This window comes from Artemia franciscana, chromosome 15 (genome assembly GCF_032884065.1).
Source record: "Artemia franciscana chromosome 15, ASM3288406v1, whole genome shotgun sequence".
In the NCBI taxonomy this organism is placed as follows: Eukaryota; Metazoa; Arthropoda; class Branchiopoda; order Anostraca; family Artemiidae; genus Artemia; species Artemia franciscana.
The window spans coordinates 22,219,486-22,232,064 of record NC_088877.1 but is presented as its reverse complement, the minus strand read 5'-3'; the positions used below and the strand labels follow the sequence as shown (position 1 = coordinate 22,232,064).

The following is a 12,579-nucleotide window of genomic DNA, read 5'->3' as shown; positions in this document are numbered from 1 at the left end:
GCATTTTAATGTTGATTTTAAATATATAAGTTTCATCAACATCAGTTATACCCATCAAAAGTTACGAGCCTGAGTTGCCTCATTTTAGAATATAGGGGGAAACACCCCTAAGAGTCATACAATATTAACGAAAATCACACCATCAGATTCAGCGTATCAGAGAACCCTATTGTAGAAGTTTCAAGCTCCTATCTATAAAAATGTGGAATTTCGCATTTTTTGCCAGAACGTGGCAAAAAATGCAAATGCGTGTTCACGGATTCGTTTGTTCACGGATGCGTGTTTTTTTTGTTGTTTTTTTTCCCAGGGGTGATCGTATCGACCCAGTGGTCCTAGAATGTTGCAAGAGGGCTCATTCTAACGGAAATGAAAAGTTCTAGTGCCATTTTTAAGTGACCAAAAAAATTGGAGGGCACCTAAGCTCCCTCCCACGCTAATTATTTTCCCAAAGTCACCGGATCAAAATCCTGAGATAGCCATTTTATTCAGCGTAGTCAAAAAACATTATAACTATGTCTTTGGGGACGACTCACTCCCCCACAGTCCCTGTGGGAGCGGCCACAAGTTACAAACTTTGAGCAGTGTTTACATATAGTAATGGTTATTTGGAAGTGTACGGACGTTTTCTGGGGGATTTTTAGGTCGGGGGGGGGGAGGTTTGAGAAGGTGGGGATATTTTGGGGGAACTTTCCTTGGAAGAATTTGTCATGGGGGAAGAAAAGTTTCATGAAGGGAGCACAGGATTTTCTAGCATTATTTAAAAGAACAATTAAAAAATAAAAAGGAATTTATTTTTCAACTGAAAGTAAGGAGAAGTATTATAACTTAAAACGAACAGAAATTATTACGCATATGATGGGCTCACCTCCTCCTAATACCTCGCTCTTCACGATAAAGCATTTTTAGTAATTTCAACAATTTATTCTACGGCTTTTGTGATTCAGGGGTTATTCTTAAGAAATTGGGACAAAGTTTAAGCTTTAGTGTAAAGAGCGAGGTACTGACGAGGGGGTGAATCCCTTCATATACGTAATAAAAACATGAGAATACAGAAGTTCGTTACGTAAGCTAATTTGTAAGTTACGTATATTTTTTACTTATAAAAACATTGGTAAAAAAAACTAAAAGTTCTAGTTGCCTTTTTATGTAACCAAAAAATCGGAGGGCGACTAGGCCTCCTCCCCCGCTCCTTTTTTCTCATAATCATTCGATCAAAACCACGAGAAAGCCAATTAGCCAAGAAAATAAATATACAAATTTCGTTTTAATTATTCATTTGCGGAGAGCCAAAATTAAAACAGGCATTGATTCAAAAACGTTCAGAAATTAAATTAAAAAAAAAACAAGTTTTTTTTAACGGAAAGTAAGGAGCGACATTAAAAATTAAAACGAACAGAAATTACTTCGTATATGAAAGGGGCTACTTCCTTATCAACGCCCCGCTCTTTACGCTAAAGTTTTTTACTGTTTTAAAAAGTAGAGTTAAGAGAAAGAGTCAAACTTTAGCGTAAAGAGCGGGGCGTTGATAAGGAAGCAGCTCCTTTCATATACGAAGTAATTTCTGTTCGTTTTAAGTTTTAATGTCGCTCCTTACTTTCCGTTAAAAAAAAACTTGTTTTTTTTTATTTAATAATGCATAGCTTAGATTTATGGTAGTGTTTGGCTGTTGCTGCAGCAATCAGGAAATATATGGTCTCTACAGCCCTATGATAATATATTTTTTTCCCACATTTTCTGTTGATTTTTCACAAATATTCTTTATTTTCAAACTGCAAATTAAGGTCTTTCTCATTAAGAATTCAGCTCCCGGCAAGGCGTACATGGTTGTGTTTTCCACATAAACAATTTAAAGAATCATATTTATTTTTAATGTCATTGGTGCTTCAAGGCTAGAAACACAAAAATTTATGCAGAATGATTTTGGAAATATAACTTCAATCAAATTAGGATATAAAAGTTTCTAAGAAATTAAACTGAAAAGAAAAAGCAAAAACAAAAAAGCAAAAAGTGTGGCATCATGATGACAACCGTATAAGGGCCAAAAATTCAAGTCCTTCGGTAAAACCTTTATTTTATTTTGGAGAGCGAGATTTCAGATTAACAAATGACTGGAGAATTGACTAGAAACCAGTTCTCTTACATTTATAAGTTAATTTCAAGCCTTGGAGCAATTAAAAGAGAGAAGAGACTCGTCTCTTGATTATATTAGGCCAAGTTAACTTTTCCTTGAAAGAGAGTAAATTTCTTGTTGTCATCTGAGTAGGCTATTAGTAAAATATACCAGCGGTAACTTTGAGGGTGGAATGAATGGACTGTCTCAAATTTTAGTTTCATATAATTAGATCCGACTAAGCTTTACTTCAGAACGAGTTAAATGAATTTGAAATTGAGTCGAACATTCCAGAAAAGGAAAAATGACGCTTTTTGACTAAAGAATACAAGTTTGATTAGCAGGAAAACTCACACAATGAGGACAGTATTTTCTTTTCTTTTTTTCATCTGCTCTGCTAATTATTTTTTTGATGTGGGCTTCAATAAAATATTATTATTTTTATTATCTATTGGGTGGGACATAAGAAAGCACAAGGCAGAAAAAAAATCACCATGGCCAGCTAGGCCACCCCGTACCTGAAAACATTTCTAAAAAGGCACTAGATAAATTTGCTGACTGGAAAATACTAGCCGTCAAGAATTTCTTATCAATATTTGTTCGTTAAAAACTGGTCATCCTGCTTAGCTGCATTGTCACTCTCCGAATATTGGGCCTAAAATTCTCCAAAAAAATTCTCTAACAACTATTCAAAATCAGTTTGATACAACGTGGGGTTATATCAAAGCATTAACAGAGAGGGGGGGGGGGTTGTAATGCAGTTACACTTGAAAATTCTCACAAAATCTCATAAATAGAATTTTTATAAATGTAACTAAATAAGAATTTTGTCCTTTTAGTCCTGAATTAGAAAAGGAATCTCTTATACCAATTGGCGAAAGTAGTAGGGTTTATTTTAGCAATAAACTGATAAATTCTTTATTTTTAGCCAACAAAAGTAAATAAAACGACCAGCCTTTCTCTTAAATATGAAACCGTGCACTTCCACCCCTCAAAAAAATTGGCTAGATGTCTAGCAACAAATGAGGTTAGAAATACAGTTGAAAGAGAAAATACAAACCAGTTGAAATAGCCCAACTTAAGCAATAAACTTGGATATTACTATTTAAATATAATCTTGGGTGATATTCTTGAGAGAAAATAGCTACAAGAACAGCATGATGAACGCTGAACTTGTCTTTATCTCAAAAGTCTGGATTAATAAATCTTTTTTGCTTTTAGACCGGGAAAACAAATTGTAAGCCGAAAAAAATGTTAGGTGGCAAGAACTATTAATCTGGCGACAAAAAAAAAAACTTCAAGCTTCGAAAGATATGTAGTATAGCCTACTAAACTAGCATGTCCTTGAAGATATTAGAAGGCACAAACGAAAGAAGTGAGCCCTTAGCCTGTGAAAAAAAGGGACACATGAGTGTTATCAATGAAAAAATATGATTTTCTTCGTTATTCAAGATAGGGGGTAGCGAAATTTTAGTCAACAGGTTTATGACGAAGATGACTTTAATGGTATACTTTTTATTTCAATTTGAAGTCACGTCATGTTTAAGGGGTTTCAGGCTCTTTTTTGAAATTCTCAAATTTCGGTTTTGGAATTAAGAGTTTTGTTTACATATAAGGATTTACCATTACCAAGTGAGAGTGAATTAGACGTCGTGTTTTACAGATTTCAGTTAGTATGGTCGGTGACTTGCTCTTTACTAAATTGATGCTACTGCTGCACGCGCGATGGGAGACTGCAGAGCTCCACCTAAGGATTCTCAATAATAGTGATCTCAATTTTTGCATTTATTATACTTACTAGGTTTCTCCAATCTAAAAATGGCACTAAAAATGCTATTTTTGGTGTCATATGGCACTCTAATTGGGCTTTATCAAGACAATTGCATAAGATGCAAGTAGACATGAACATTAACTTTCAAATAAGTCATTAAGCGTCTTTCGAGGGTCTTCCAGTAGCTTGCTAGCATTGGCAGGGAAAAATAGACATTACTTCTACCCATGAAAAATAGCAATTTTCCTTTTTTCTCAGATGATGGGCTTTAAACATCCACAAAGGATCTCTTACGATTTTAGTTTTGATGAAGTAATTATTGCGTATTGATTTGACGTTACTTTTTAAAGGTTTGGTTTTTTTCCAAAATGTAAAAAAATTAAAATCCCAAGGTATAACTGTGTTGAATCAAACCAACGCCTTTACACCGACACATGGCTTAAGCATTAATATCTTAACCTTTAAATATGTATATCGTGTAAATATTTTACTATATTTGTATATCTATTTTTAAAGGAAACAAATATTTAAACATATTTTAATATTCCAAGATGATTTTTGCTACAGTCTAATTTTGAAACGAAAAAAACGGTCCTAAAGGAAACTGTTGAGATCATCAAATTTATTTTCTATATTATTTATCTTAAAAGAACCATTTTAGAAACCATTTCGAAATCATTAAACCTTCTCAGCTAAGAAAAAGAAATAAAAGTTTACCTTTGATCTTCTTTTCTTCTTCCAATTGTTTTTCCATCTTTTCTCTGGCTTCTCTTTCACGCACCAATTCCATTTTGAGTTTGGCTAGAAAAGAAAGAAGTGTCCCACTGCGGCAAAACTATCAGAAATAAATTTTGTTCATAATGTCTGACTATTAAATTTTGTGCGCTTCAGTGCTTTCGAATTTCTTAGAAAGAAAGAGAATATTTTCTGATAACCGGAATTAAAAAGAATGGAATTATTTTTCAGCGTTTCCTGACGACGTCTGCTTCTTGATCAATCAAATAGCAATAAATTTCAAATAAAATCAAATAAACCGAATAAAATGAAACCAACAATTAGCCTACGCTTGAACTGAATACCCTCCTGAAATAACCTGAAGGATATTCAAATTTTCCCTGGTTCCCAAGCTGTATAAAATAACTCTATTTTTGAAAAAAAGAATCAGATTCCTTGAAAATGAGCTTAACTGACAATTCTGACCGAATTAGTGCCATAAGCCATATTTATCTATGTTTTTTGTTTTTTACTTTTCTGGCCTCAATAAATACTTAATTACGGAAGCCAGATAATAACACATCACAGAAAAATATATCAAAGTATCAAAACGTTAGATTTTAACTAACCAACGTTATTAAAATGTATCATTGAAGAGATTGCGCATGATGAGCCGCGTCGCAACCGATTTTTACTAAACGATCTTTTCTTTTTTCTTTTTTGAAGTTTTATTTTTTTTTGTGTATTTGAGTATTGTCCGAGTGGGAACAAAGAGGCTCATGTGTATAATTTTGATTACCCTTGCAATAGGCAGTGTACAATTTCCGATTATAATTAAACCACTAGATTTACGGTATAATTAATATCTTAACAAACTATTTAGGATACTTTTTGACTGCAAATTTAAATGGTTGAAAATTTTAGTCTCTCTGCTTGTAGAATAACTACTTTTTCCAGGTCTTTACCCAGTATTCTCTTGACAGAGATTCTCTTGCGTCATTACTTAGGCCTAAAGTATTTATTCATATTAGGCGTAGTATGCCAATGTGGGGTTGCACAGCCTTCTTGGGCAGGGTCTGGCACAACTAAATGTGATTTAATTACGTAATCTTGCAATCATAAAAAAATGTTAGAGTTATGCCATTGAATATCATGAAACAGTAGCAATATATACAGTTCTTCCATTAGCATTTTCTTTAACAATTGCTTTATACATGTAAATTTTAGTGTAAATTTTATTTACTTTTTAAATGGCGAAACAGACTTTATACAGCCATGGTTTGTCCTAAATAGTTTTACAAATGAAAACAAAAACGTAAAATCACAAAATATATGAGTTTTAGATTAATCGTAATTTCCAAAATACAAAATAGAATGATTGTCTAATATTCTCTGTCATGCTCGCTTTTTGCTCTTGAATTGTAGATACCCCTTCAAATAGTCGAAAGTTTAATCTACCTGACTTTCTAAGCCATTGGTTCACCCTATTAATGTCAAATAACAAAAGCTTTTAAATCACCCGTGAGAAGTCTTTTGAAAAATCCCTGGCTTTCAATATCATAACTGCCCAAGGCCTTGGATTGTTTGTTTTTCTTTCTACATTTTCTATTCCCTACTCAATAATGCTTTTAGCTTTTAATCTTACAAAACTCATTAAGGAAACCCAAGTTTCCGCTACTAATCCGATATGGCAATACTGAGACGTCTCCCCTTTTTTGAAATGATGGAGGAAAAAAACCATGTAAAAACACTCAAAAAGGATTCAGAAAAGCTTCTAAAATTGTTCAAGGTTCATTTGCATAGAAGCCTTGTCACGGGTTAAATAATTCAATAGAAGTTGGAAAGAGGTTCGTAAACAGAAACCAGGCTATGAACGTATTTTATCAGAAAAGCTAAATGGAACAAAAACAATGCAAGATTACTAGAGAAAATGGCCGAGAATTTACAGCTTCGGATAAGAAAACTGATCGTCGGATCACAATTGTTATTATTTGGAATTTAAAGGGGGCTTGGAAATGAAACAGATGGACAAGAAGCAACCAATCGAAAACACAGCACATACCAAGATGATGGCTATGGAGATCATCAAAACTTGCAACAGTATTTACAGTCTAATAACTGTGTCAGAATTTTTCATTCACAGGAAGAAAAGGTAATAAATAATTTAATTTTAAGTTAAAGAACAAGCAGAAGGCAATCAAAATCAAAATACAGCAACTTATTCAAAGGTAGCGTCTATGAGGATCTTCAAGTGAGGTTAGAAATATGTTAACATTCGGAACGAAACGGAACCGAGGTTACGGAACGGAGGCGCACTAATTCAAACCCCCGAGGAAAGAGCTGCATTCCCTTCAAAAATGGAATTGTGAGCCTACTTTCCTGTTTATACTAGTCCGCTTGGTTTCCCCACGCACAAAACCATTATGAGGCTTGACTAAACAAAAAAATCTTCAAAATCCTCTCAGGAAATTTGAAGGTTTAATCTTTGCTCAAAATCTTGGAGCTTATATATAAGTTTATTTCAGGGCCTTGTATCTAACATATGAATGAGTTCGCTGGAATCTAAACTTCATTTTAAGCACGTCCATGCGCAATTTCAAAAGAATATGTCTTTTTAAACGACTGGTATTTTAAATTTAACAAATACAGTTGCATGCCAAAAGGATTTAGTACTGAGGAAGCTAGATAACTCTTTACTAAATTTTCCTGGTACTCTGTGTCTCTCCTCTTTTCTTAGCAGAGCTGAGGCTTTATTTTTTGACGATAATCTGATAGCGATTAGAGCAGCCTGAGTATTACCGAGCAAAGCTACTATATGTATTCACAACCTGAAATCACAACTGTCCCACTGCTCGCAAAACCCTTTCCGGGAAAAAATACGATTAATGATTTTGACCCCTTGCTATTTCCGATATAATAAAGAATCTGGCAAAGCTATGTCTATATCTTTAGATGACCAGGTAAGATGGAGCAAAAAAAGAGTTGTTTTCTCTTAAAGAACATGAAAAATATACCAAAAAAAATCTTTGAATAGTTTTGCTCAAGTTTATCTCAAGTGAATAGGCTAAATTGGTAGAACGGTAAGTTCATTTTTCATGTCCTTGTTTTTACTTCAATTGCAGGGCTCAAGCAAATAAGGGAATAGGCTAAATTGGTAGAACGGTATGCTCGTTTTTCTTGTCCTTGTTTTTACTTCAATTACAGGGGGCTTCAGTTAAGTAGTATTAAGGATAAAAAAAAGTGAAAACACAGAAGAGCGTTATCGCAAGAGGACAAGACTTATAAACCCTCGAGTATGTTGATAGCTATTTTGTTTCTTGATTGAATTGTTTGTTGCTCAGCAACGATATGTTGCTCAGCAACGATATGTTGCTCAGCAACGATATGTTGCTCAGGTCGTAGCGAGTCCCCACAAAGACCATTGAAAAGAGCGGACAAACTCTGATAGATCTTATCACCAGAATCTCGGTTCCAACGGAATAAGCCAATTTATATATTCATATTTTTTTACTTTTTTTGTACTTATATTATTTCGAAGCATCTATAGAATTCCCGGCATAAATAATCCAGGTTTAATATTTTAGACAAATTTCACTTGTTGGAAACAGGTTACAAATGATCTACTCCTGTATCTATCCGCAAATTGAATTTGACTTCTTCCCTTTGTGTGTTTAATAATATCTTCTGTTTTCTTTGTTCAGTTGAGTAAATCCATTACAAAGTTGAATCTTATTTGATTCCTCTTGCTTTTATGCAATATGACTCGTTTAAAAGTGGATTATGAATGTTGAGTGATACTATTTGGGAAAGAAAGGTTTTTGTTCTATGATCTTTCAGATATTTTTCGCTTTTTTAAAAGCTACAATCATCAAGGAGTTCTGCCATTTTAAAGTTAAAATACGAGCACCTTTTACAGAATGTGAAAGGAAAAAAGAGTTTGGAATAGCAATAAAATATTCTATAGCTAGGGAACAGTATTTTTTTTTTTTTTTTTATTTAAGCTGCAAAATGCCTACGATATATACTTCGGCTGTATACAAAAAAAAATAATAAAAAATCGGTAGATTGAATCACAGAAAAATTATATCTTTATCAAAAATATTCCTGACAACTTCATTTTCAAAAGCTAAAAAAGGCTAGGAGTTTGTTAATCTTCCCTTTCTTGTCAGGTGACATAGTTTTGTAGGTGACATAAATTTGTCTTAATCAATCGACCATAGATGAGATATACTACATAATTGTCTTCAAAATACAGAAAAATGTTTGGTTTTCATTTGAAGTCAATATGCCGCAACTGGATTAGCAATCATTATTCTTTAATTGGAAAACTCCTGATTTAGCTGCTAACTCTCTTTTTATTAAGACGCTAAAAGATATTATTAATATAATACTGCTGGAAGAGGACAAACTCTTGGAAGATCAGGATTTCAGAAATAAAAAAGTAAACAATCATAAACAATAAGTTTAAAATAAATTATAAATAATTTAAAACGCATATAATGTTTCTTACCTTTTTCATAAGTTGATTTGTGATCATTATCTCGAGCATTGTCAGCAGCCAATTTCAACAGCCCTTGAATGTTGCACAGAAGGGTTTCTGTAGACGCAAGAACCAGACTAGGATCTGCAGCGGCGGCAGCACTTAACAGTGTGGAATAATTATATGCAGCAGCTGCAGCCATTGCCTGCTGTGGATTTGAGTTGCCAGCTACGCCAACATGGGATTTCTCACTAACAGGGGTTAAGACATGATCTTGTGCTACGGCATCGACTGCAGAAGGAATTTAAACTAAGCTTTGTATACTTCCTAATAAGCAACCGAATTTTAAATTTTTTCTAAAATCTTCAAATAGTTAATATTCTCGTCCTCGGCTGATAAAAAGATAAAGCTAACTATTATTGTTAACTATTTTCCCACAAACGCAAACAAACTCCTTAAGTCTCCAAAACTGTCCTTAAAGAGCTCGAACTTCGGCGATACGCACTTTAGTGAAGTTTTATACTGTCACCACTTAAGATGCGCCACCATGGCCTCATTAGCAATATTAGACAAATGGATTTTCTTATAAAAATAAGGTGTTACTAAAGTTCCAAGGGGAAAAGCTTAAAATTTGAGACACGCTTTATAACTAAGGATGGTATCCTACACGTAGAGACGAAAATAGAGAAAACTCTTTTGTTCCCCTTAACACACAAATACAGTTATCTCTGTGTACCTGTACATTTTTGCAATTTAGTGTTCATTCTACTATAATTATTTTTTTACCTTCTCTGTTTAAATTTAACTAGCAAAAAACATTCACAGGATAAACCTATACAAACCTATTTACTAGAAAAAAAGAAATAAAATTTACCTGTCTTTGTATCGTGGTCACCCTCCTGATCACTTGTTTCTGATTCTTCAATTTCATGGACTGGTGACCTTTCTTCAATACTGTTGCTATCCTCACCCCCTATACTTGACTCTTCGCATGTTTTTGATAAATTCAGGGCAGGGCTATTTTCCCTTGAAGATGCTAAGAAAGTAAAAAGTGATTTAGAAGCAAAAATAGATAATACACCAAATTAATCCCCCTCCTTCCCTTTGAAACCCTGAAACTGCTCATAAATACAGACTTTTGGGATAAAAAGTACCACTGGCTCCATTACAAAAAGAATGTCCTATAGCTAGAACCTAACCCCCGTAATGTTTAACATTTCTCCCAAGTGGAATCTGGCCACAACTTTGTCTATAGATACAGAGTAATATTTTACGGAGAGGAGTTATTGGTGTTTTTTCAAGTGCTTTTTAGAGTTAGTCATTTATTTTTTCTTATTTTTTAGTTATAGAGAAATAATTCTAGTAGTATTGTGGCCGAGAAGTGGATTAATTGATTGTTTGGTGGTTGATTGATTAACTGGTTGATAGTTGGAAGTAACTTAGGTGATTAAGTTGAAGGAAGCTAAACTACAAATGACAAAAATTATTTATTATTTTTCAATAAACGTAATGGAAATTAACAAAGTAGTTACAAAAACAAACAACGAAAAGTTTTTGAACAAAAGGAGAAACCGAATGACCTACTTGTCGGCTAGTCAAAGCACTATTTTTAATTTAACCATGATTATATTTTCTAAGTAATATTCATACAGTGACTTAGCTGAAGTACTTCGAGGCGGGGCTAGTCACATCTTTGTCTGAAAACACTGGATTTAAATATAAGAAAGAGAAAAAACTCGTGCAGTGAGAAACAAAGAAAGCAAGTAGATAATACTCCTTTGTTTAAAGCGGAATAGAATTAACTCAGCCAGGGGTCAGGTTGAATCAAATTTTCATCGTCCAATCAACGAAAGGTGCCGAAAAAGGCAATGAAATACTTTTATCTCATTTACAAAGTAATATGTTGCTATTTCGCTATTCATTGAACTTCGTCAACACAGTTAGTGGTCTGAAATACATGCCAAAACGAATCCATATACCAACGAGATCACTGTGAAGATGCTGAGATTCCTGGCGGGTAGCCAAATGTTATTACTCCTTTTAGAGAGTACTTTTCAACGATACTAATAGGCCAGGCTAGTGCTAAGAGTTATGTTGACATTGGGTAAACGTGAGATACTACAATGTATGTGTTGCTTTATAGGATTCGAACTATATTTTTCGAGTTTTCTATGGGACACTTAATAAAGTGTCCTTCTCTGACTTATATTTGGCCGGATAAAGGAAATTGGTGAAATTCCTTTTCTATCACAAGATAAAATGAAAAAGAGTTTTGGCACCGCCTGTGCCATGTTTTGAGGCTGCTAAATATGTAAACACTGTTGCTTTCGCATTTTACCTCTGTGATCAATTCGCTAATCAAACTTTAGTTTTTCTATGAAGCAATGTTTATCTGAAAGCTATCTTGCGCAGATCATAGCCTTGGGAATGTACGTTCATTGTTTCTAGTTGGTATTTAAAGCAAAATTTGCTCGAAGAAAATAATTTCCAAATACAATTTATGAATTGCAGCCGAACACTAGGATAGAACATTATTGGGGGTTGATCACCTGATTATATCAAAATATTAATTACTTGCTTCAAATATGAATGTTAATCTTCTATCATTTTCATTTTTAAATATCATGATTAAACCACGCGATGCCTATTTTTTCACTTACACAATCTTTCACTTACACAAGGGGGGGGGGGGTTAGGATAGATATAACTGGACCCGTTTTCAGCCAAGTTATAACGCTATTGTTAAAAGTATGTTGATTCTTTCAAACAGATACACAGTTGTCTAATTACTAAATGACTATCTCATCTAGGCAAATTATGGGGGAGCAGAAGACATTGTCTCTCTAGATTTTGTTCCCCCTAGTTTCCAAAAAACACCTTTTTTTCGTATCTTCACTGAATAATGCCTTTTTTGGCATTTCCACTAAAAAAATGGCCCTCCCCCCTTCTGGATTTAAAAATAAATCCCCCCTAACTTTCGTGAATTGACACCACTGATTATTTGGAAGGAAATATTATAACAATCTTGAGATTTAGGGATTATGGGTCTGAAAATTCTCCATGTCTGAGTCCAAATTGTATTGAAGAGGAAGCCCAGAAGTAACATCCGTACTTGCATGCTCTAGCTGAATCTTCTTCGATTCTCTTCCAAATAAAGGTTGCTCCTGACTCAACAAGCGCTTGATAAGTAATAAGTTTACCAGATTTACTTATGTCTAACAAGTGCAAAAAATATTGATGTTTTAACTTACCTTCACCTGCATTTCTTTCGCCTTTGCTTGAGTGAGAAGTAGCTTGTTGAGGAGCACTACAGTCTATCTTCTCTTCCTTCAACCTGGATTTTAAAATGTTAATGTCTATCTATGTAAGATTAAAAAATACAATTTGTATGCATGAGATATTCAAGAATATTAATAGGAGAGCCAGCCATTACATACTTTTGAGAGATGAAAGGAAATAAAAGTGATTGAGCTTGAAAGCCTAAGTTAGTTGAGTTTCTATTCA

The 12,579-nt window shown here is 33.9% G+C and overlaps 1 protein-coding gene across 3 annotated transcripts in view; it reads right to left on the bottom strand.

The window, feature by feature from the left end:
* Positions 1 to 12,579, bottom strand: part of LOC136036192 (dachshund homolog 1-like) — a 120,527-nt gene that overhangs the window by 48,091 nt on the left and 59,857 nt on the right. For 2 of the 3 annotated variants that reach the window (XM_065718267.1, XM_065718268.1), the window contains exons 5-8: positions 12,327 to 12,409; positions 9,950 to 10,111; positions 9,106 to 9,366; positions 4,599 to 4,682 (exon numbers count right to left, since the gene is read on the bottom strand). In XM_065718267.1, the coding sequence (XP_065574339.1) occupies positions 4,599 to 4,682; positions 9,106 to 9,366; positions 9,950 to 10,111; positions 12,327 to 12,409 (590 nt within the window). The remainder of the gene's footprint in view (positions 1 to 4,598; positions 4,683 to 9,105; positions 9,367 to 9,949; positions 10,112 to 12,326; positions 12,410 to 12,579) is intronic. The other variant, XM_065718269.1, reaches the window with a different exon arrangement.